The sequence below is a fragment of the Grammomys surdaster genome, unplaced genomic scaffold (assembly GCF_004785775.1).
Source record: "Grammomys surdaster isolate TR1022 unplaced genomic scaffold, NIH_TR_1.0 126109, whole genome shotgun sequence".
Classification (NCBI taxonomy): Eukaryota; Metazoa; Chordata; class Mammalia; order Rodentia; family Muridae; genus Grammomys; species Grammomys surdaster.
Window position 1 is genome coordinate 581,576 of NW_021620917.1, and position 25,708 is coordinate 607,283.

General features: G+C 47.7%; 1 protein-coding gene and 1 pseudogene across 2 annotated transcripts in view; one reads left to right on the forward strand and one right to left on the reverse strand.

Annotated features, from left to right (window-relative positions):
- Window positions 1-25,708, forward strand: part of Smurf1 (SMAD specific E3 ubiquitin protein ligase 1) — an 89,773-nt gene that overhangs the window by 49,068 nt on the left and 14,997 nt on the right. For both annotated transcript variants that reach the window (XM_028756029.1, XM_028756031.1), the window contains exons 2-9: window positions 14,815-14,853; window positions 16,232-16,340; window positions 18,059-18,192; window positions 18,346-18,411; window positions 19,560-19,635; window positions 21,027-21,268; window positions 22,630-22,714; window positions 23,960-24,106. In XM_028756029.1, coding sequence (XP_028611862.1) covers window positions 14,815-14,853; window positions 16,232-16,340; window positions 18,059-18,192; window positions 18,346-18,411; window positions 19,560-19,635; window positions 21,027-21,268; window positions 22,630-22,714; window positions 23,960-24,106 — 898 coding nt within the window. The remainder of the gene's footprint in view (window positions 1-14,814; window positions 14,854-16,231; window positions 16,341-18,058; window positions 18,193-18,345; window positions 18,412-19,559; window positions 19,636-21,026; window positions 21,269-22,629; window positions 22,715-23,959; window positions 24,107-25,708) is intronic.
- On the reverse strand, window positions 2,655-3,112 carry LOC114611335 (annotated as a pseudogene).

Below are 25,708 nucleotides of genomic sequence, written 5' to 3' on the forward strand. Positions count from 1 at the left end.
TTCCTTCCTTCCTTCCTTCCTTCCTTCCTTCCTTCCTTCCTTCCTTCAAGATAGTGTGGATTGAGCCGGGCAGTGGTGACGCACGCCTTTAATTCCAGCACTTGGGAGGCAGGTGGATTTCTGAGTTTGAGAGTTCGAGGCTAGCCTGGTCTACAGAGTGAGTTCCAATACAGTCAGGGCTACACAGAGAAACCCTGTCTCGAAAAGCCAAAAAAAAAAAAAAAAAAAAGATAGTGTGGATTGTTTCTTGGCTTTATCATTTGTTTACAGTCTTTGGGTTTGGTTTGGTTTGGTTTGGTTTGGTTTGGTTTGGTTGTTTGAGACACTGTCTTATTATTTAGTCCAGGCTGGCTTTAAACTCTGATTCTCCTGTGGCCTCCTGAGTGCTGGTATTATAGACATGTACTACCCTCCTCTTCCTGCCCCTGCAGCTATGGCTGTTCCCCCCGCCCCCCGCAATGTGTGTAGGCGTGGTTTTGCATATCTTTGTGTGTGTGTGGTTGTGTGTCCATCCATATGTGTGCACAGGCATGTGGAGGCCCAAGGTTGATGTCTGGAATGAACTTCTCTCTCGTCTGCCTTATTCACTGAGGCAGGATCTGAAGCAAGCCCAGAGCTCACTTAAACGTGGGCACTTTGGTCTGTGGTTCCCTGTGCTTTACCTTCAGAGGTAGGCATTACAGGCTGGCTGCCATGACCACCACACATTTCTGACCTCTGGTCCTGACTGTTATGTGACAGACACTTGCTTCCTTGCTGATGTCTCACAAATGCAATTTGCCTCTGCACTTTGAGGTAGGATTTTGTTCTCGTGTTCCACGGCTCTCAGTCCCACGTCGCCTTTCTTTCTTTTTTAATCTGAGAGCTGTTCTAAAACTTTAAACAATCTTGTGCCGTGCGGGTTGGTGGTAGCTGGTGGAGTTGGTGTTTTTCCTGTATGCCGTGACTGCCGTGGGAGACTTTGGCAGTTCCTAGTTCTGCAGCTGGGATCTCCTGCCTCAGTCAAATGCATAAGAGGCAGGAGGAGGTGGGGATGTGACACAGAGATGTTTGCTTGATGCTCTTTCAGTCACTCCGGACTTTGTCCTGTGTCCCCTACCATCCCTCCTGGGACCTCTCCTTCCCACATACCCATACGGGCATGCTAGGAATGTTGCCCATGAGTGGAGCTCTGGGAATGTGTGGAGGAACCTCTGTCCTGCTGCCTTTATTATCCAGTGAGGAGGTGGCAGCACGTGGGCAGCCTGTCAGCCTCCCCCTCCTCATGTGACCCCCAACTCAGTAGGAAGTGGGAACTTGGGATGCCGGCGTGGCCACAGCCTCGCTGTGTCCTCTTGGTGCTGGGGTTCAACGAGGGCTGTGTGTGAGTGTGTGTGTGTGTGTGTGTGTGTGTGTGAGAGAGAGAGAGAGAGAGAGAGAGAGAGGCACGCATTCTCACCCTCTGCCTTTTTAAATGAAAAAAAAAAAAAGGGGACATTCTCAGGGCCCTTTGCAAACTGTTTTGTGAATCAGTTTTTGAAAGAGTCTGTAGCGAGGATAGTCTTGGGTGCTCTGTATTTTTTGCTGAATTGAACCTCATCTCTTTGAGTTGCCTTGTCCTCTCCTGATGCATTTGTGCACTGACTTGGAGCAGTGCCATGGTCAGCCTTTTGAGCTGGCTGATGGGAGAATCATAAATGGCGTATTAATAGCCTGAGCAGAGGCTGCATAGGGTGAGCTGGCACAGCACTGACGACGGCTGAGAAGCCGACACTGGCTCCTGGCCCTCCCCTCTCTTCTACAAAGTCACTAATAATTTGAAAAATAATATTTTCCTCATGAATGTTTTTCATAGTCATTTTGAAGGAAATTTGAAAATTACAGCCTGAAACAAAGTAAGAAAACTATGCCATATTACTTAATGTTATTCTCAACTTTTTACAAACAACTTTATGTAGCCCATGCTCTCCTTGAATGCTGTGTAGCTGAGGTTAACCTTGAACTGCCAATACTTTTACTTCTACTGGGGTCATAAGTTTGTGCCCTTGTGTCCAGATGTGGGTTTTTGCTTTTGTTTTTGAGACAAGGTCTCACTCTGTAGCCCTAGCTGGCCTAGAACTCATGTAGACCAGGCTGGCCTACAGTGTGTAAAGGACCAGCAGCCTCTGCCTCCTGACTGGGCACTGGGATTAAAGGTGTGTGCCACTGCGCCCAGCCAAAAGCTATTGTGTCCTGTCCGTGTACTCACACACTTGCTGGCCTGTGCTTGTGGAGGCCTCAGGTTTTGAACTCAGGTCCTCAGAGTTAGTGGCAGATGCCTTTACTCACTAAGCTATTTCACTGGCTCCCCTTTTCATTTTTTTTCAAAAGAGATTTATTTATTTTATGTATATGAGTATATATGAGTACACTGTCCTCAAATACACCAGAAGCGGCAGCAGATCTCATTACAAATGGTTGTGAGCCACCATGTGGTTCCTAGGATTTGAACTTAGGTCCTCTGGAAGAACAGCCAGCACCTTTAACCTCCAGCACTCCCCCACTCCCCTTTCTTGATGCAGTGTTTCCAATGTTTCTCATAGCCCAGGCTAGACTCAACATCACATCACCAAGGATGACCTTGAACTTCTTTTTTTTTTTTTTTTTTACAGTCCACAAGGCTTTTTATTTATGCTTTACATTTTAAAAAAGGATGGCAGGATTTTCCCTCCGGTGTGTTTTTGTCTTGCCTCTTCGAGGTCCTTGATGCCAGCAGAGGTTGTCAACACAATGGAACCAATCTGGCGTGATGGGAACAGATCGTTGTTCTGCCGTTTTTCTAGGTCTTTGAGTTGAATCAAATCTAGGGCTTATAACACCACACTTGTTGAACCTGCCTGTGAGGTTCACCACGATCTTCCGAGCTCTGTGATCATCAGTGATCTCGAATTCTCCGATGTGACCATGCTTCATCATCACAGTTAAGAACCGAACGATACAGCCTGATGAGGACCTGGCATTGTCCTCTCTTTTCGGTGTTGTTGACGCTCTTGAGCGCATCTGCCAGAACATTCACTCGCTCGCACCACAGTGCCGGCGAGGGAAGATGGCAGAAAGGACCTTGAACTTGTAATTCTCCTCTGTCCAGTGTCATGCTGGACTCCATCCAGACTTACGCAGTGCTAAGGATTCACTCCGCTGTCTGGACTCCAGGGTGTAGTAATACTGCTATCACACAGGGGCAGTCTGTCCTCCAGAGCAGGGTCACACTAGACGACCTGTTTGGTTTTTATCCTTTCTTGTTTGTTTGTTTTACTCAACAAATTGACTTTTAAGGAATGGTTTTAGTGCCTACAAGTTACTAGGAAGATAACCGAGCCCCTTCCACACACAGGCCTGGGAGCTTCCCCAGGTCACAGTGAACAAGAGCTCTCTCAGCTACTGCTGGCTGGAGTCCTCAGGTCTCCCTAGGTTTGAAGAGTGCTCTTTTTCACTGCTTGGGCTCCTCTCTGGGGACAGCCTCTCAGCCTTTTGTTTGGAGGCCTGGGCAGTTTATAGAAGAATGAGTTGGCTGTTTTGTAGACTTAACGCAGCTGGAGTTTGTTGGATGTCTTTCTCACTTAGGGTCTGAAGGAGGCAGACCCCTGGGACGCCATTATCAACTGCCAGTCACAGGGTGTACTTGCAATGGGACTTAACAGCCTGTCCCCTCCCACCCACCCCGACCCCCATGTGGCCTCCTGGCTATGGTTAGGTGTATTGATTTGATCCCTCCCACTGTGAAGGCTGACTGTTCTGCTCCTTCCACTTGTGGCCCTGCTTTGAAGGCAGGCAGTTATGCAGTTCCTGAAGGCGGAACCAGTCTCATTGATATGGGGTACCCCTGTACCCTGGGGTGTCTTCTTTCCAGGTTACTGCCTTACTCCTCATTTAGTCATATCAGTATGACTGTCTCATGGACAATGACAGTAGTCTCATTGTGTAGAATGCTCCAGGCTGGTCCTTACGAGCTGGTAATTCCTCCACTCTTTAGCATGATTCTACCACTGTAGGGTGATCTCCCTTTAGAACAAAATTTGAAAGTTTTACTGTTTTACATGTATGAGTATTTGGTCTCCACATACACCTATGCACCATGTGACCTACAGAGGCCAGGAGAGGGTGTGGGGAATTGAACCCAGGTCCTCTGGAAGAGCAGTGGGTGTTCTAACTGCTGAGCCATCTTTTGAGCCCATTGATCTCTTTTTTTGAGAGATTGTTTTGTTGTGTTGCCCAGGCTGGCCCTTACCTCCTGTGTCTAAGTGGACCTCCCAACTCGGTCTCCCCAGTAGCTTTGTGCACCTAGACACATCTCAGCGGCTCCTAGGCCTCGTCTCTCATTTGTTGAGCTATGACCCTCGAATATTGTGAGCATGTTCTATGTGCCTACCTCATATGTGCCCTTCCAGTGACTGCATACGACGGGGTGGAATTGCTGGCTCATGATCAGCTAATGTGACACATGGCCCCATTCTGAGTTCTGACTGTGCTGCAGCAGACTTCAGTGACCTAGTGTGGCTTTCCCTCATGCGGTAGATCAGTTTAAAAAAACTTTTTTTTTTCCTTCGTGCATTTCCTTATTGTGGAGGGATACTCGTGCCACATGTGCTTATGGATGTTAGAGGACAGCAGGCAGGAGTGGGATTTCTTCTTTCACCTTGTGGATCCTGGGGATGGAACTCAGGTCCTCTAGCTTGGTGGCTTTGTCACCTGCTGAGCCATGGCCCCAGACCGATGAATGTTCATCAGTTATCCCCTCTGCCGGATCATCTTGAGCGGTGGTGTTGATCTCTGTCCACTGTGATTTATTCTACCTGACTTATGCTATGGTGTGAATAATGGCTAGCTAAGTAAACAGTGTACAAGATAGCCCTGAGTACTGTGCAGGAAAGACAGGCTAGAGGAGCTTGAGCTAGAAGATGGTGGACTCTGGGGTTGGTCCGTGTGTGCTTCCATGGCTTGTCACACCCCCGAGCCTGGGCCGCTCCAGTGCAGTTCTCAACCTTCTACATGCAAATTTATTAATGTAGTACTTGGGCTGGTGAGATGGGACAGCAGCCAAAAGAGAGAATTCTGACAGAGATGTTTCTTGCTGTTTATTATTTACTATGGCTCTTCCTCAGCCCCGTTTTTGTTTGTTTGTTTGTTGTTTGTTTTGTTTTCTAGTCTGGTCTGATGATGGAATTAGAGACCAATTTACTCAGCTTTTATCTGTGAAATCACACTCTCCCCCTTTACTCTTAGCAGCCGCATCAAAAGAAAGCCATGGCGTACGTGAATGGACAGTCGTCAGGAGCCAGTGTGTGGTACATGCCGGTCGTCCTGGCACCCTGGAGGCTGGGAGCCAGCCTGGGCCAAATAGACGTTGTTTGTTTTGTTTTAAGAAGCAAAACCAAGAGTGAGGCCAGGAAGTTTGGGTTCAAGAGAGACTCTTCTTCCTGATAACACAGGACAGACACTTCCAGGCTATGGAATTAATGAATTAATGGTTTTTCTTCTAGTGTGATGATGAAATCTGTTTTGAATATTGAGATACAACTGGGGTTTAAAGCTCTTCACTCTTCTGGAAGATTTTGTTTTAGCCAGCCCAACCCTGAGAAGTCAGTTTTGCTTTGTTTTTTTTTTTTTTTTTTTTGGTTTTTCGAGACAGGGTTTCTCTGTATAGCCCTGGCTGTCCTGGAACTCACTCTGTAGACCAGGCTGGCCTCGAACTCAGAAATCCGCCTGCCTCTGCCTCTCAAGTGCTGGGATTAAAGGCGTGCGCCACCACCGCCCAGCGAGAAGTCAGTTTTAAGCAGTTGTAAAACACAAAAAAACCTGAGAGTGATCTTAGTTCACTCTGCCTGAAAGTCAAGCCTTTGGGGTCTGGCGAGGACAAGTAGCCTTTGTTTTTCTTGGTGCCCATGTTCTCAGAGCTCCCATCAGACCTTGGTGTGTGGTCTACCACCAGTAACGTGTTGATTAAATGTAAAAATACATTGCTGCTCAGAACACACAACTCTTCCTAACTGTCTTTCTCTCTCTCACCAAGGTCTCACATGGCCTAGGCTAGCTTCCAGCTCACTGCATATATCTGACCTTGAACTTCTGACCTTTCAGCCTCCCCTCCCAAGTGCTGTCAGTTCAGGCATGCACCATCACACTTGGCTTACATGATGCTGGGGTGGACCACGGAGCTGCCTGTGTGCTGGGCACTCATTCCAGCAGATGCATCCCCAGCCTGAGGTTTGAGCTCTTAAGCCTTCCTTTTCTGTGATCAGTTGAATGACTGTAGAGTAGGTACCATGGGTAGATGTGTTGCACTGGCAGGGCCTGCTTACCCTGTAAGCAGCTAACCCGTCTTATCTACTGCAACTAGCTCCACCGAAGGGACGTAGATTGTATTTTTAAATTCTCACATAACAGGATGTGCCAACAGCCCAGCACATTCCATTGACAGATTTCATTGAGTGCTTCTGTCGGGGGCACGAATGGGTCAGATGGTTGTCTGGGTGACAGTCTGTTCCCCTAGGGTGGTGTTAGAAGCATTCACTTTACAAACTGTTCATAAGCTCCTGGTTGTAGAATTACCCTGAGCTTCTTAGGAGATGGGAGACAGTTAATGATTGTGGACACTGTCCTTGGGAGTCACGAGCGTGGTCCTACATGTGACATTTGAATTACTGACATTGAAAAGAAGAAATAAACAATTATCTGGAGACAGCATTCAACATCTGACTGATCTCTGAATACTTCTGTGTTATAGTATTTAGTTAAAACTTTCACTGATAAAACATAGGTCTTTCATTAATCCAAGGCAAGGAAATCTGTTTTTACCTATAAATATTCTGGTTTTGTTGACCATAGTTGAGAAACACCCTGTTGAAACTCAATAGGAGAGAAAGACAGGACCTGGGATAGTGTTTTAGTTGTTTTTTTTTTTTTAATTGCTGTGACAAAATATCATGTCCAAGGCAACTAACATAAAAAAAAAGTGTTTAATTTAGGGCTCATGGTTTCAGGGGGTCGGAGTCCATCTTGGCAGGAACATGGTAGCAGGGAGGTGTGTATGATGCTGGAGAAGGAGCTGAGAGCTTACACAGATCCACAAACATGTAGTGAGCAGAGGGAGAGAGGAGAGAGGGAAGGGGGGAGGGAGGAAGGGAGGGAAGGAGGAGAGAAAAGAGAGAGAACGAGCTTGAGCGCAAGCAAACACTAACTGGAAATCCCAAAGTACACCCCAGTGGCACACCTCCTAATCTTTTTCAAACAGTCCAACCAACTATAGAGCAAGCATTCAAATATATGAGCCAACGGGGGCCATTCTCACACTCTCATTCAAACCACCAAGGATGGGAATTATTCTATTGAGACAGGCTCTAGGTGAAACTGATTTCTTATCTTCCAAAGCTATGGGGTATAGCAAGTGATAGTTGAGAAGAAATGAAAGAGAAACTGGAGCCCTGCAAATTGTGTCCTATGAGGCCAACTTTCCCCAGAAAAGAGCTATCCTGTTTCAAGGGGGCTGATCCAGGGGATTAAAAAGCATTTAGGGGTTGGTACATAAATTCAGCAATAGTGTGCTTTCCTAGGATCCTTAGGGAGGGGCTGGGGCGTGGCTCAACTATAGAGCACCTACCTGCCTAGAATCCCCCAGTAGGGGACTGGGGTCTTGGCTCAGTGGTAGAGCCCCTGCCTAGAATCCCCCAGTGAGGGGCTGGGGTGTGGCTCAGTGGTAGAGCCCCTACCTAGAATCCCCCAGGGTATGGCTCAGGTAGAAGGCTTGTCTGCCATGTACAAGGCCTTGCAAAAAGTAAAATTTAGAAACCACATAGCTCAATTATAAGTTTCTTAGAACTTAATATTCTAACAAATAAATCCTTAGAGAACATCCCTTAAATGGCTCTTGATACGTTCTTAAAAGTTCCATAGTCCTTGGGATTTTATTGTATCCTTTTTGTTACGAACTTTCTCTCCTCTTGTAATGGTTGAAACTATAGAACATTCTTCTGCTACTGGCAAACTTTTGTCACTAATGGTACCTTACGGAATGGCAGCTTACTCTGAAGAATGAACGTCGTTGGATGGCAGGATACAGGGCCAGTGTGCTTTGAACTCCTGTCTTGGGGAAGTGGTCATGGGCTCCAGGTACATCTCTGTGGAGGTTCTCACAGATCTCGCCCTCTTTCATTCAGCCAACCAAGCAACTGTTTGATTCTTCTCAACATTTATTGATCACTAGTTTACACTAGGCCCTGCGCTGTGCTCAGAAGACAGTCTCTGCACTCTAGCGTGTCTGTTTGGTGGTTAGGTACGCAGTTACAGGAAGCTTTACTAGGTTATTGCCTGTTGAGCAATAATCTGTTGAGCAGCTGTCTGTAAAATCCCTTTGTGTAGCAAGTATTACTCTGGACCATGGGGACAGAGCGGTGAAGAAGCAAGTCCCAGCGTTCTTTCCGGTGCAGGTGGATGTCTAGCTGGTTACACGCAGTAGGTTTCAGTCTCTGAGGAAAGCAGTGGTACCTGGTGGTAAAATGGAATAGGTGAATTTCTGGGTCCTGTGGGATTGGCTTCCTTGTACAAGGGTAGAAACTAGCACGCAGCCGCTGAGTCAGACTCTTCAACCCATGAAGTTAGAAAAGGAACCCTGCCCAGGACTTGTGCTGCCACATCCTATGAGAGCAAGTAGAAGGGCTTTATAAAGACAACAACTTCCGGAGGTCAGCCATCTTCCCTCGTAGGGGGCCTGGGGTTTGAATTCAGTTTGTCAGGCTTGCTGGCAGGTGTCTTACTAGCTGAGCCACCTCCTAAGCCCAAAGTGACATAGTGATTAAGTGATGTGTTCACAGGTGGCAGCAGTGGGTGGGGGGTGGGGACAGGCAAGGGCAGATACCACAAGCCCTGCACAGAGCCCAGGTGGTCCCCCTACAGCAGCCTCGCCCACCTTGCAGGTTCTGGGGCACTAAGTGCATCTGGGCACCCACACCCCTGTGGCCCTAGTTCACAGTGTTTCTGTCCCTTTGTAACATGACGCAAGAAGAGCACAAGTGTTTTCCATGTCATGGAACGGTCATGTTAGTGTGGGAAGTTGCTGAGGGCCAGGGTGAAGTGTTTTGGTAGTTGCTCAAGCAGTAGGGTCAGCTCTGCCATGTCTGTAGTGTGGCATCCCTACTGAGCTGCTGCTTAGTCTATTCAGATGAAAGCTGCAACGCCGTGGTGTATGTATTTACTTGTTAACTTACTTTTTCCTCTTTAAAAAAAATTGGTTTTGTTGTTGTTATTGTTTTTTAAGAATTGCTGGGTGGTGGTGGCACATCTTTAATCCCAACACTCAGGAGGCAGAGGCAGGTGGATCTCTGAGTTTGAGCCCAGCTTGGTCTTCAGAGAGTTCCTGGACAGCCAGAACTATACAGAAAAACCCTGTCTCAAAAAACCAAAACCAAAAAAAAAAAAAACCAAATAAACAAAACCATTTGTATTTCATTGTGTGCACACACAGGAGTGCAAATGATCTTGGAGGCTCCTGGTTGGTTGGATTCCTAGAGCCTGCCAGCATTACAGTAAGCCATGTGGCCTGCCTGTCATCCATGCTAAAAAGCAGACTCAGGTTGGAGGACCGTTGTGTGCTCTTGGCCATGAAGCTGTCTCTGCAGCTCTCATTTTTGCCACTTAACACAGGTTTGGGATTTCCTGAGTTTGTATGAAGGTTCACAGGTCAGTGGCTTTGGGACACTAGCCTCATGCTGCCTGGGGCAGCTTGCTTACTGGCTCCTGTCACTTTTTTTTTTTTAAGATTTGTTTATTTATTTTATTCATATGAGTACACTGTTGCTGTCTTCAGACACACCAAAAGAGGACATCAGATCCCATTACAGATGGTTTTGAGCCACCATGTGTCTGCTGGAAATTGAACTCAGGACCTCTGGAAGAGCCGTCAGTGCTCTTAACCACTGAGCCATCTCTCCAGCCCACCCTGACGCTTAAAGACTATTTATTTTTTGATTTGTGAGACATGGACTCACCATGTCACCTAGGCTGTCCTGAAACTCAGAATCCTCCTGCCTCCCCCTCTTACATGTTTGGGATTACAGGCATGGGTGACTAGTGTGGGGCTGGGGATGAAGCTAGGGCTCCCTGCACCCCACACTCTCCCTAGCACCTGAGCCACATCCCATGTTCTCTAACAACCTTAGGAAAAGGTTGTAAGCTTTGCAATGGGAGTTTTTGGCACTGTTTTCTTTTTTTTTTTTTTTCTTCTTCCCCCCTCCCCTTTTGCTTCTTTTTCACAAGCCCCTGTTTGTGTGTACTGTAGCTGTTGCCCCTGTCTGTTTGTGTGTGCTGTAGCCGTTGCCCAGTCTGTGAGTTGGTGCTGTAACTGTTGCTCTTGTCTGTGAGTGAGTGCTAGCTGTTGCCCAGTTAGACCATTCTAAGGACAGATGCCTTTTACTTCAGGAAAACCCCACCTCACTGGGGTAGTAAGGCCACCTATATTATGAATGTTCAAGCCATGTAGTTCTTTTTTCTTTTTCCTTTTAGAGGCAAGATGTCAGACCAGGGAGGCCTATGACTCTTGATCCTCCTGCCTCCACACCATGCCTGTGCCACCATGCCCCTTCAATCATGTGCTTCTCAAAATGGGGTTAGGAGAGAATAGGTGACCGGGTCAGTCAAGATGGGTATGTCAATGTTCGTATTCACACAGCATGGCTGGGGTGTGAAGTTAACGATCTCAGAGTTTTGTTGTCTCATTTAATTAAAGAATGTTTTAAGATACAAAAATGACAAAAGCCAAAGATCAGAACGTGGCAAAGCCGTTTAAGAGACTAGTTGGGTTTTGTCTAGACTGCTCTTTGGGGCTGATGAAAGTGTTACTGAGGGCGCTGTGGGACTCCTGTCCTCAGTGAGGCTTTGTGGGGGAAGTTCCTAGCAACTGATGTGAGCAACCAGACTCAGTTCTAGGGTGTCCAGGAGTAGGGAATAAGGACTAGGGGGGAAGACATGTAACATGACGGATGGACACCTCAGAACACAGGGAGAAGTCTGGCGTGCAGTGTGAAATAATACACACGCATCATTGAAACATGAAAGTGATGTTTCACAAGGTGGGCCTGCAGCCAGGCATGATGGTACATACCTGTAATCCTAGCGCCTGGGGAATGAGGCCGGAGGATGGCAAGTTCATGATGAGACACGTTACATAGTTCCAGGCCAGCCTGGCCTGCATGGTGAGACTATTTGGTGATGCTCATGAACAACTTGATGCAGCGGTACACACATGTAATACCAGGCTGGGGACATGGAAAGGTGTTGGCAGATCTTTGGGCTGCTGCTACCTGGTCCAGCCAAAGTATTGAGCTGTAGATTCAGTGAGAAACCCTGTCAAAAACCAGACAAACAACAGCAGCAGACCCAGGGATCCAGTGAGATAGCTCATTGGGAAGGTACTTGTCTTGCAAGTCCAGATGACATGAGTTTGATTCCCAGATCTCACGGAAGGGTGGAAAAGAGAACTAACTTTACACACTTGCTGTGATTTGCACACCTGTGTGTAAACACACACATAAACACACAATAATATATATACACACTGATTAATGAACATTTAAAAAATTAAGGGATTGAAGAAAACACTGACATTAGCCTCTGGCTTCTGCATGTGTTTTGCACATGTGTGTGTGCATACACACACACACACACACACAGAGTACATAAGAACGCTCTCCTGATTTTATGGCTCAGGGAATGTGGTGTTACTACTCTTACCAGGGCCACTACTTGGGAGAGCAGCGGAGTGTCTTAGGAAACCATGGGATTCAGGAGCGGGACTTGGCCAAGGTCAAGGGTCAGTTGTGAGTTGGTGGGAAGCCTTGCTTGGCGATGCACACCTGTGGGGGAGGGGGAGAATAAGCAACGGTGGGAACTGGGAGTAGGAATTCCAGCATTGAGGAGGTGAAAGTGGGAGGCCCCAGAGTCCAGAGTTGCCCCCAGCTGTATAATGGGTTCAAAGCTAGCTTGGGCCACTGGACACCCAGTCTCCATGAAAACCAAAACAACTGACCGGCAGCACCGCAGTGCTGCACTGTGCGGCCCTGGAAAAGAAGCTGAGTTGTCTGTCTGTCCATTTCCTAGCTTTTCTTTGTCTTTACTTTTGTACTTTAAAATTACCAGTTCTCCTGTAGCCCAACCTGGCCTGTATCTCATGACATAGTTAAGAGTAACTTTGAACACTTGATCCTTCTGCTTCTACTTCCTCGTGCTTCCTTTGCAGGCCTGCAGTACCACCCAGGGCTTATGAAGTTCGAGGATCAAACCCAGGCTTTGTGCATGCTAGACAAGCGCTCTGCCAACCCCAGTCTGAGGAAATGTCCTTTACTCATTGCTATGTCCCAAGAACCCCACATGTAATTAGGGCATAAGCGGGTTTGTTTAACAAGGGGTAGAGCCAGGCATGGTGGTGAAATCATTTAATCCCAGCCCGGGGTGGGGGATGGGGCAGAAGGATCTCTGTGAGTTGGAGGTCAGTCTGATCTCCATACCAAGTTCCAGGCAGGCTGGAGCAACATGGTTGTCCTGTGGTAAAGGTACTGACCTTTACCACTGTCAGTACGGTAGCATTTTGCACTGTAGGAAGAGTGAACTTCCGTTATCCTGTATTTCCTGTGGAGGCAGTGGATCAAGAGAGGACGGAGATTGCAAATTGGCAAACATTATTTTAGCAGAAGCAATTCTGTCTCTTTAAAGTAGACTTTAGTGCCCCTCAGTGACCTGTACACAAATCCAGGCAAGGTTTTCTTCACACTAACATTGCCAAGACCACTTTATGATGTAACCAAATTCCACTGGAATGAGCTCTAAATGAAAACATCAGTAGCTTTGTGAATATGAATGATGATTCTTATTTTTAAAAAATGAGATCAGAATTACTCCATTAAGAAGTCTCTGGATTGCAGTGCCTCGGAGAACTGGGGCCAGCCTTGGCAAGAGATGTGGAGTTAGAGGTCACGGTGTGCTCCGTTCAGAGTGTGAAAGGGGAAGCCACTGGAGCAGACTTATTTATTGACAAAATCTTATGTAGCCCAGGCTCTCCTGGAACTCACTGTGTAGCTGAGGATGACCTTTAACTCCTGATCCTCCTGCCTCCACCTCCCGGGTGCTAGATTATGGGTGTGTGCATCTGCACCTGGCTTACGTACTTAGTGCTGGGATCAAACCCAGGGCTTTCAGTGTTCGTGGGACAAGTTTCTGTTTGCACAGCTAACACAGTATCAGCCTTCAGCTACCATACAACTTGTGGTTCCAGCCATCAGAAGTTCTTGGAATCAGGCAGATTATCAGAGCCAGGAACAGACAGGCTGTTGCCTCGGGGTGGAGAGTTTGAGGTGATGGAGAGGACTGCAAATGGGAACACGCTTCTTTGGGGGCCATGAAAACACTCGAAAATTGATTGTGGTGACAGGTAGCCCCACAAATGCACAAGAAACCCTCAGTCATGTGCTGTTTAAGTGGAGGAATTGTGTTGTGTGTGGGTGATGTCCCTACGGATGTTTTTAAGAGCGAAGTGAAAATGTGTACAGTGCAGCATGAGCACAGAACCAACACTACATCCGTGAAAACCAGCAAAACTGGTGAAACAGCCCAACAGGACAGGGCATTGTGTCTCTCCTCTGTGCTCCCTCCCGCCGTGTGACAGGTGTGTGACAAGATATATCATCTATTCACCTATCATCCATCTGTCCATCTGTCTGTCTGAGGCAGGGCCTGGCCGTGGAGCTCAGGCTGGCCTGGAACTCATTATCTAGCCCAGGTTGTCCTTGAACTCATGGTCTTCCTGCCTCACTTCATGATGGCTGTGAGTACAAGTGTGAGGCCTCACGGTGATGATGATGATCATGATGATGATGATGGTGGTGGTGGTGGTGGTGGTGATGGTGGTGGTGATACTATCAGTTACATTCTTGCTGTCTGCCAATACTGTTTACCTTCTTTAAAGTTACATTATTTATTTATGTAGGGATGGTGCAGGGGAGCTCACACAATTTGCAGGAGTTTGTTCTCTCTATCTGTGGTCCTGGTGATTGAACTCAGGTTATCAGGCTTGGTGGAAAGCCCCTTTACCTGCTGAGCCTTCTTGCCAGCCCTTTACAGCCACCTCCTTCCCTTCTGCATTTTGTTGTTGTTGTTTTGTTTTGTTTTTTGAGACAGGGTTTCTCTGTGTAGCCCTAGCTGTCCTGGAATTGGCTCTACAGACCAGGCTGACCTCAAACAGAGATCTGCCTGCCTCTGCCTCCAGAGTGCCAAGATTAAAGGCGTGTGCCACCACCGCCCGGCTCTGTACAACCTCTGAATATGCAGCCTATTACTTTTTCCCACAACACTCAGCTAAAAGCTCTGTATTTTCTACTATTCTTTTCTGTTTTTGAGTCTCCAGTGTACCAAAGTTTATACTTGCAAAAGCCCTCCCCCCCCATCACTCTGTGTGATTTATCAGAATACCCAGAGTACAGAGCTCCCTTTGTTGTTAGGAGCTCTGTAAAGGTAAATGCACCAGCTCTTTTTAAAGGCTGGTGTTTATATAGCTTTAAAACATCCCAGTAATCTCATCCCTGTGTTTGTGCATTTAATGTTTTAGGCTTAAATTACAGTGTTTAAATTTGTTGATTCCCCAAATTGAGGAAAGATACTTTTAGATAGTTGCTAGGGGTGTTTGTCTGTCGTGACACAGTTTGAGAGATGGTTGGCACACTAACTTCTGTGATTGTTTTCCTCTCCCATTACAAACACTAAGTGTGCGGGACGGTCACTCTATCAGTGTTAACTCCAGTGTCTGCTTGTTTTCAGTACTGTGTGCCAAGAACCTTGCAAAGAAAGACTTCTTCAGTAAGTACACCCAGCTTCCCGTTGTATAATACACTTTATGTACTTCTGAAAATTAGTGTGTGTGTGTGTGTGCGCGTGTGTGTGTGTGTGTGTGTGTGTGTGTGTGTGTGTGTGTTTCCCATAGCATTCGTGTGAAGTCAGAGGACAACTTGCAGGAAGTTCTCCCCTCCCACCATATTGCTACCAGGGATTGAATTTAGATCTTTTTGGCCTCTGACATTTAACTAAAACAAACAAAACAACAACAACAACAGCAACAACAGAAAAACCCCATTGTGTGCAGGCTTTCAAGAGTCTAGGAGTCCAGAGCTTGACCAGCATCTCCCAACTGCCCACAGCGTGGGTTTCTCCGCATTGCAGCCATGTTCACACCCCCTTCCTGATCTGGTAGCCAGTAGGACCCTGCTCTCTGCTCCAAAACAAGCGAGGCATTTATGATGTAAGTGGTATGGCTAAAATTGCCAACCCAGTTTTACAAAATAAATTCCATTTTAAAACGTCTGCAAGGGCGGAACTGTAAAGTGCTGAGGACTGCACCCCTGAATGTGCCTCACCCACCGTGAAGTCAGTGCCTCCAGCCCTGAAAACCCCCACGGCCCCATCCCATGGGCTTGCTGCCTAAGTGGCATCATCTACACTTTCAGGATAAAGAGACATAGGCCCAAAGACTTTATCCAAGTGGCCAGGAAACTCCAAAGTGGTGGCTCACAGCCTGGTCTCTCTCCAAAGCCTCCTGCCTTGCTCCTTGTCTGGCATCAAACCTGTTGCATTCACATGTGACTTGGGGACTGGTGCTGTCATGCCACAGCTGACACAGGCCAAAGATCAGTAACGTTTCTGGGGACTGTGACTATTGAGAAATTTACTTGATAGATCGTGTCTCTACATTTAGTCACTTTAATGATGATCAGAGATAGGCTGGCTGAACAGACAGACAGAGCAGTCAGTGTGTGTGTCCAGTATTTGTCACCACCTGCAAGTCTAGCTCCAGGAAATCTGACACTTGTAAGCCTTTGCAGTACCCACACACTGTGCGTGCATTTACACAGACACATACACTTTGTACTCACACACATGTGCATACATGTACACAGACAGACACACATAAACAAAAGCAACTTTTAAAATGTAAAACTCGCCAGAGACGGACATTTGGATCTGAGCCTGTTTTCATGCTTTTCTGCTTATCCAAGGGTGAAGGTGTGATGTGCGGGTCAGAACTCTCTTTACTAATGGAGATAACCTTCAAAGAGAGACAGTGAGTCGTGACATGTGCAGGCCTTATCCCAAGGGGCGATCTGCCACTGTCTCCTGTAGGCAGCCACTGTGCCTCCAGGTAGACTGTCACTGTATCCAGGTATGTCTGCTCTTTCCCCAGGACTCCCTGACCCCTTCGCCAAGATTGTTGTGGACGGCTCCGGGCAGTGCCACTCAACCGACACGGTGAAAAACACCCTGGACCCAAAGTGGAACCAGCACTATGACCTGTGAGTCAGACCCCTCCCTGTGAGGCCCTGGGGCTGCAGAAGAGCGGCTATCAGACTTGGAGGAGACACTTAGAGAAAGAGAAAAGATGGTTGACTTAGTGAAAACCAAAGACTTGAGAAAGCAAACGCATGTTGCAGACTTCCCAGTCAACATCCTCGGATATCTTGGCATTTGTTCTCATGGGTTTTCATGATTTGGTCCTTACCACAGTGTCACTGTGATCTTGGACATGTCAACCCCCTTGTCATGTTAGCAGAAAACCAACCAACCAAACAGGAGCTATGATCCCTGCCCCAATGTGCTACATTGTTTTGTTTTAGTGAAACCATGTTTACAACCAAAAAACAACCCAGCATCCAGTTGTGTATACTCATTCCAAATTTAGGGCCATGTTTTTACATGGACACATGTCCCTGCACGATTATTAACATGAACGTGCTGCATGCATAGGCGTGGTGGGTTTTTTTAGTAGCACTTATTTTGTTATTTTCGTCACATGGCTTGGAATGTAGTTGTTGTTTGTCCTGATAGTTCTCTCTGTGCACGTGCCCTAGGATTGAGTAAGGTTATTATCCCATGTACCTTTGTGGATTTTGAATTGACAGTAAAATTTTAAGTGGCCTCAGTGTTCTTTGTAAGGCCTTCCAGAGTGTGAGAGCATAGTCAATCTCTTTAAATGATCTTATCATGCACTGGGGCTGGTGGTATAGGCCTGTAGTGCTGGCACTTTGGGAGGCTGAGGTAGGAGCATTACAAGCCAAAGGCCTGCCTAGTTTACAGAGCCAATTCAATCTGGCTCTTATGTGGGGAGATGTAAATAGATACAGACTGAGGTAATGACAATAGTCCACTTAGTGACTTGATGAGCTCACTGGGCTTGCTTACAGGGGTGCGGGTGAGGGCAGACTTAGAGGAGCAGCTGCAGTTCTGAAAGCCCACCCCAGCATCAGCAAAGCCCTCCAAAAGCTGGGCCCTGTTCTCTGTAGGACTTGCAGGCAGCTCAGTAGCTTAGAGAGTCTTCTCTCCTCAGCAGTCCCTACCATATAGCTCTGGGAGGGGTGGGAGGGAGAGACCTGGTGAATCTGGTAAATTTCAGGACTTCCTGAGACTTGTGAGTTGCTTGCTTCCTGTGTTTTAGTGAGATTCCTTTAGAATTTCCCAAATCTCAATAAGTATCCTTCTGGTGTAGAGTATTTCAATTCCAAGGAAATTGCTTCATACCATTAGCCTGGGAAACTTAAACTCCATCTCAGAATAAAAAAGTTGCTTTTTGTTGTTGTTTGTTTGTTTTGTTTTTGGGTTTTTTATTTGTGTTTTTCTTTTGAAGTAGGGTGAGATGGGATTAGGTATTGGGTGTGTGGCTTAGGTCTAGAACACCTGCCTGTTTTTCTTCACATCAGGTAGAACACTTGCCAGTGCGGGATCAAGAGTGTGGCTCAGTGGCAGAGGGCTTGCTTTGGCCTCTGTGAGACCCTTGGTTCAGTCTTTAGTACAGTAATTAGATGAATAAAGGAAAAATAAATTTAAAGATGCTTATTACAACATGGCTACCTGCACATGGTTATTTGCACTCGATGCTTCTGTAACTCATGCCTAGTGAGATAGAGCCAGCTCTGCCCTCACAGCTAGAGTTCTGAGTCAACCAGATGCATGTTGTTGAGGGCAATGATACAATGAAGTTCAGATGGGTACCTGAACAAGTGGTGTGCTCTCACAGGTACGTTGGGAAAACCGACTCTATAACCATCAGTGTGTGGAACCACAAGAAGATCCACAAGAAGCAGGGCGCTGGCTTCCTGGGCTGCGTGCGCCTGCTCTCCAACGCCATCAGCAGATTGAAGGATACTGGCTGTAAGAACCAAATGCTCTCTGCCCCTCAGTGCATCCACAGAAGGCTTAGGAGGCACCCTTTTCTTACTTTTATTTGAATGCTGAATACAGAATTCCTGCCTTCCTCCCTAGTTAACGTTTTTTTGGGTTAAGTTTTGAATTGTTTGTTTGCAGACCAGCGTTTGGATCTATGCAAACTAAACCCCTCAGATACTGATGCAGTTCGTGGCCAAATAGTGGGTAAGAATTTTCTCATCTGCGTAAAGGGGCTTGGATGGAGCCCGTGTCCTGCTCCCAGTGCTGACGGGGCAGGCTTCCGGGGCAGGCGCATCGGGCCATCTCTCCAGTACTAAGCCTTCCCTCCTCTTGTGTGGTTTCACTCTTTTCTCTGGTTCTCTTCATCCTGTCATTGAAACGGAGTTACTGTGACTCCAGTGGAGATGGGAGGTTGTGGTTTATAAGTGTTATGCTACTCAGCACAGGAGTGGACACTTGACCTTTGTCTTGGTGGGGGTGATAAGAGCTGAGGCCACATGGGCAGGAGCTGGAGTGTATGGCTTTTCTGGGAAGCCCCATCCAATGCAAAAACAAAGACAGTGTGAGACAAGTTTTGTGTAACGTGACTCACAGTCAGAGGACTCCCATTGTGTGGAGAGAAAGGTTGAAGCGTGCTTGCTGCACTGCCTGTAGGCATTCCGATGGAGTGACCTCTCTGAGTCACTGTCCCCTAGCCCACCCTGTTCTTGGCAGTGTGTTAGGGGAAAGCACATGCTGGCTGTGTGTTCTGCACGGAGTCAGTGGGGCAGCAGCCCCACTGAGTCACCGACTCAGTCTCTGAGACTCCAGATGCCTCAGGTCCCACGACAGTGAGCGGTGCATCTGCCCAGAAGCAGTTTGAGGATAAAGGTCTCATGACTGTGTCCCACTTGGGATTCCTTCTCTTTGTGGGAGAATGTGTCAGGGCAGAAGCCAAACAACCGAAAGTCTAGGAGTAAAGCATCTTTCTTGTCTCCACCAGTGAGACTAGAACATAAATGGGTTTTTTAGATTGAAGGTATTTGTTGGTAACTTCACTAGACATAAACCAAATCTTCTTAAGATGGAATAACTTGGAATGAAATATTGTGTTGTTCAGTTTTATGGGGATGGGCATGAGAAACTCAGTACCTTTCCTGTGCTCTGCTTTCAAGGACTGGTCAAATGGTTATGTGGTATGTGCAGCTGTTGGCCTGAGGTGCTTCACACTGAAAACACCAGTGGGGGAGGGCTGTAAACTTACTTCCTTTTTATGATACTGGATGTATGTTACCGAGTGTCAGTGGCTCACTGTGCTGCAGGGGTCTAGAGCAGCCCGGGTTGTTAATGCAGGCTCTTCTTTTGTGTTGTAGTCAGTTTACAGACCCGAGACAGAATAGGCGGTGGAGGGTCGGTGGTGGACTGCAGAGGACTGCTGGAAAACGAAGGGTACGTATGCGTACGGTGGCACTGCGTGATGCCAGCTATGATGCTTACCATAACGCCTGCCGTGGTGCCTGCTGCGGTGTCTATTCTGGTGCCTGTCATGGTGCCACTGTGGTACCTACAGTGGTGCTAGCCATGATGCCTGCCATGGTGCCTACCGTGGTATCTACCGTGGTGTCTACTGCGGTACCGGCCATGTTCTCTTGCCCTGTAGGGAAGAAGTGTCAATTGTATACTGCTGTGTGGGATAGAACTGCTCCAAGCTACCATACTAGTTTATGAAGGAAGGTGTAATTAACCCAGGAACCAACACAGAGAAGCTCCTACCAATTAGAGGTGACAGTTTAGCTGGGAACGATGGTGTATGCCTGTAATGTCAACACTAAGGAGACAGAGGCAGAAGGATCCTGAGTTCTGGGCCAGCCTGAGGTATAAAAAGAACAAAAACAAAAAAACAAAGAAGCCCAAGAAACAGCCAGTGTTTGTGTAAGTCAACCTTAATGTCCTTCCCTAGGAGTCATCAACCTGGGCTCTCTAGACAGGCTCTTTCATTGGCTTAGGACTCACCAGTTAACCCAGGTTGCCCAACCAGTAAGCCCCAGGATTACTTGCCTCCTTTTCCTCTGTGCTGATTGTTAGCACACTCCACCACCCTGGTTGGGCTTTGAGTCAGGTTCTCCTTGCTCGTGTGGGAAGCACTTCCCCAGAGACCCAGGCCATGGACTTTGTCTTAATCATGATTTATAAGATAATTAGAGAAATTTGAACATTGACTGGTGTTTGATGATGATTTTATTATTATTATTTTGGTTCAGCAACAATAATGGCAAAGTCATTGACTTTAAAAACAACAGCAAAGTGGCCCATGCTAAAACACCTACAGGTAGAATAGTAAATGCAGGGATTGGACTGACTCGCCCCTTGGTGGGGAGGAGTGGAGGGCAGTCTGGCACCCACTGTGACTGCCTGCTGCTTTCTGGGAGAGGCCTTCTGGTCCTTCATGGTGGGTGCAGGCATTGAAATTTTTCAATATGAGGTTTAAAAAGTATATGATGGTAAGGGGAAGTGACTCATTAAGGCAAATTGTTTCTCACACTGCTCTGAGAGAGGGAGAGAATCTCTAAAAGCACTTAAGAGTCAGTATTTTATGGAACCAAGAATTTCATCCTGGAGTAAAATAACAAAGAAGGTGGAGTGTCAAGAACCCCTTCTGCCCCATCAGGCAGCTCTACCCTGGGGGGGTCTTTGGAGACCCTCTGAATGTCGTGAAACTCTGCTGTGGGAACACTGTCACTTGTGAAGGGATGCAGAGCAAATGCATGTGGCCTTGGCGTGTGTGGGTTTTGTGACACTTGCATGATGTTTCCACGCCTGCTCTGCCCTGTGCCTTCCAGAACAGTGTATGAAGACTCGGGTCCTGGAAGGCCACTCAGCTGCCTCATGGAGGAACCTGCCCCGTATACAGATGGTACCGGTGCAGCCGCGGGAGGTGGGAACTGCAGGTTTGTGGAGTCTCCAAGTCAAGATCAGAGACTCCTGGTACAGCGACTCCGAAATCCTGAGGTTCGAGGGTCCCTCCAGACGCCCCAGAACCGACCACATGGCCACCAGTCACCGGAGCTGCCTGAAGGTTACGGTGCGTGTAAAGTTCCCTCCCTGTGGCTATGGTAAACACTAAGACTAGAAGTAGGTTGTGGAGAATAGGGTTTATTAGGCTTATACATTATAGTGTGTCCCTGAGGGGAGTCAGGGTAGGAGCTGGAGGCAGGAACCTGGAGGCCGGAATTGAAGCAGGGGCTATGGGGGAGTGTGGCCCACTGCTTGCTCAGCCTGCTTGCCTGCTTGCTTTTTTGAGACAGATCTCAGTCTGAAGCCCTGACTGGTTTGGAACTTACTCTATAGACCAGTCTGGCCTTGAACTCAGAGATCCGTCTGCCTCTGTCTCTTGAGGGCTGGCACTAAGGACAGACATATGCTACTATGCCCAGGCTCATCTTGCTTTTTTATGCCATCTGGGACCACCTGCCCAGTGGGCTGGGCTATCCCAAATTAATAACTAATCAATAAAGTGTCTCACAGACTTGCCTATAGGCCAGTCTGAGGGAAGCGTTTTCTTGGTGAAGACTCTGTTTTCCCAAATAACTCTAGCTTCTATCAAGTAACAGAAAACCAGTCAGGACAGCAAGAGATGTGCCCTGTGCCCCTATGTCCTGTGCACAGCTGCTAATGGCCTAGCTGTGCCCTCCATGGCCGTGGCATTGGATGACCTGGGCCACATATGGATGGGAAAGTTGTAATGAACTCTGAGGCAGGCATCCCTTTTCTCACGCATACCAGAGAGATAAGGCAGTATGAGGAAATCGAGGAGACTGGCTGGGGTCTGAGGTGTGAGACGAGAAGGGACATCACGGGGATGGAGTGAGCAGAGCCATGTGGCTTCAGTGGAGAGAAGGACCGAGAAGGTTTGTCGTTCACATCAGCAGGTCACCCAGATGCAGGCACACTGGGAGACGATACTCAAAGGTTGTGTCTGTGGTAGAAAGGGTAGATCCACACTCCAGGGTGGCTCAGTGAGGCAAGGCCTAGGAGAAATGGGTTCTGCCCAGATATGGGGACAGTATAGAGTTGAGGAAGCCAGCCACAGCCTTGTAATTCTTTTTTCTGGGATCATAAAGAGTTTTGAAAGAACCAGGGACAGTGTGCACACCAGCGGTCATACCACTGAGGATGATGAGACAGGGGCAGTGTGCACACCAGTGGTCACACCACTGAGGATGCTAAGACAAGGGCACGGTGCACAACTTTATACCACTGAGGATGCTGAGACAGGAGAATCATGAGTTCAAGGCCAGTTTGGGGCACATCACAAGACCTGTGTCAAAACACCAATATAAATAAGCAAGCAAGCAAGCAAACTAAAATAAAAGCTTAAGAGTCTGAAAGGAGGATTAGAGTGGAAGACTAACGCCACTCACTCAAAGCCCCTTCCTCCTACAGAGCAAAGGACAACAGTGCAGGGACAAGTTTACTTTTTGCACACACAGACTGGAGTCAGCACATGGCACGACCCCAGGATCCCCAGGTAGGTCTCCCCAGCCCGAAGAGCCAGCCCCTCTCATGGAAGCTAACAGTGCCCTGGGACTTGCTGGACAGGGGCGTGTGTGTGTGTGTGTGTGTGTGTGTGTGTGTGTGTGTGTTTTTCGTGTGTGTGTGTGTGTGTGTGTGTGTGTGTGTGTGTGTATTGGGAAGGGGAGGAAGACCGGAAATACGGTGGGCCTCCGTAGTTGTTGAAATGGGTCACATGGCCATCTACTGTGGTCTCTCTGGACTTTTTTGTAAATGCATAAAATTTTCCATGATAAAAAGTTAAACAGGAAAGATAAAGACTCTGTTACCCTTTCTCTCTTCTGCTTTACTGCCCCTCTTGCCTCAGTCCCTTGGGGACCATTCCGGGGGGAGATGAAGCTTTTCTATACGAATTCCTTCTACAAGGCCATACAACCGAGCCCAGGTCAGAGAGACCCCCGCCCGCCCCACCCACCCCGTGCCAGAGTTAAGTTTCTTTCTTTCTTTGCTGTTTTTCTTTTCTCTGCTTTCCTCTTACAGTAGCATTACTGCCTAAGAGACCTTGGGTAATGCTCCTTTCCTTTTTATTCAACTAGGATCCCCCAGCCCCCAAGCAGCTTCCCGCCTTTGGTGTTAAATTTACAGATCAGGGTCTGTCATTTGCCTGGGAATATTACCTGGAAATGAATGAGGCGCCTCTTGGTATGCATCGTAGAAATGACAGGCGTCTGTGTTAATCCCTAAAGTGTCTTGAGCAGGCATACTGGTCCCTGCTGACTGGATCGAAGTTAAGTTATTAAGGGGTCAGAGTGAAAACACTTGCTGAACATGGGGGTGCCTTATGGCTGTCATGCCATTATGTGCTCTGTCCCCACAAGACTGGAAAGTATGGGACTTTCAGTAGAGGAAATCTTTGCTACAGCAAGTATCTGGTTTGTTTGATTTGTGATTCCCAAGAGCTTGCTGACAGAAGTCAGGTGCTTCCTTCTAGTCTGTCCCCCTGTTGTGTAAGGAACGATGTTCCTGGGGTAGCCCCTGTTCCTCATGGTGGACATAGACTCTCCAGAGGTGTGCCTTTTACCTGCCATGTGTGGCTGCCGTTGGTAGGCCAGAGGCTTGGACTTAGTGGAGTCAGCACGAATTGCAGTGTGAGGGGACATGGAGACCTTTCTAGGACACCCCTGTGGCTGCCAGCACTGAGGTTGGTCTTGCTCCTTGGTTCTCAGTGGGATAAAGCTCTCTGTATGTTCCATTTTGCTAGAGACCTTAACAGTGTGAACTGCGATGAACTCGGGCCACTACCTCCAGGCTGGGAAGTCAGAAGCACAGTGTCGGGAAGAATCTATTTTGTAGATCACAATAATAGGACCACCCAGTTTACAGATCCACGGCTTCACCACATCATGAAGTAAGACCTTAATATCCTTGCTGGCCTCTTTATAATTGGATGCTTCTTCCTTATACCAGCATTGGTGCACGCATGTGTGCGTGTGCATGTGTTTGTGGGGATGGTGTGACAACTCAGCAGTGCTGTGGATATGTGCAGAGACCATACGCCAGTGTGAGTCCTTCCTCTGTCACTGTCTACCCTAAGTCTTGAGCAGCATGGCCTGGAACTCACTTGACTTCTCTGGCTCTGTCCCCAGCACTTGGGTGCAGGGGATCTGCATGCCAGTCCTCATGATCGCTCGCTTGCTCGCTTGCTCGCTTGCACAGCAAGCACTTGGCTCCCTGAGCCATCCCTTAGCCCCACACTAACCGTTTCCTTACACACCCACTATGGTGTGTGCTCGAAAGTGGGCACAGCACATAAGGTGTGATGTGATGGACAGGGACATCGTTGAAACCTGGAGACTAGCATGACCATTAATTACTAAGGCTGGTGCCCTTTTCTGTCAGGCAGCCTGAGTGAAGGGCTCTGAGATGATGGCAGGAAGGGGATTGCCAGCAAAACCTGCCTTCACAGCACGTTCTGTAAGGGCCATTGCTACTGCTGCTGCCGCTGCTTCTTGCTGGGGTTTTTCTATGCTGGGCATTTCTGCCTTTGAAGTGGGTGTGATCTTTTGTGTCGCCCACAGTCAGTAACCCACAGGCAGCCTCACACAGAGCTCTGTGCAGCTTGCATAAGTGGCAACTCCAATGCTGCAAATGCCACATTGTCCCTAGTGGCCCACGTCCTGTTCCTGGTCTTTGTTCTTAGTGAACTGGGCTTGGAATCTTGATGAAAAGGAAGAGTGGGTGCCACTGGATGTCACGGGGAGTCGCTTCTCATAGGCCCTTCCAATAGTGTATCAGTTGGTACTGATGACACATGCAAATGTATGACACGGTGACGGTTTCTGTTGTGGTGTTCAGTAATAATAGAGCAGACTGTATTAGAGGAAGAAAAGTCATAGAAATACACACGCGCGCACACACACACTCACACACTCACAAACTTACAGGCTGTGGTACAGCTAGTCCAATGGTGGCTGTCTATTCTGTCCATGCGGCTGTCTCAGTATATACTCAGTATGCTCTTGAATCCTGAAGTAGACTCCAATACCAGTGAAGGAAATACACTTGCCAGAACGAGAGGAAGCAGGCAAAGAGAGAACAAACTTCCTTCTTCCATGTCCTGCATCTAGACTGCCAACAAAGGTGTGGCCAGATTAAAGATGGGTCTGCCCACTTTAAAAGATCTGGATTAAAGTTTTTATCTTCCCACTTTAAAGATCCAGATTTGAAATGGGTCTTCCCCACTTCAAATGACTTAATTAAAAGGTGAAACAAAACCCCACAGTGTGTCCAGCCATTTGGGTTTAGTTCATTCTAGGTGTAGTCAGGTTGACAACCAGGATGACCCACCATGCAGATAAGTGACATCTTCTTTATTGTACCCAAGACCTGCACCGGGCTGTTGTCATTCACCTGAGCAGCCCTGTCATTAGCAGAGCCTGCTGCCAGCAGTGTGTGCTGCAGCACCCCTGCGACTCTCTAGCCTGCCCAGTGACAGCCATCTCTCCTCTCT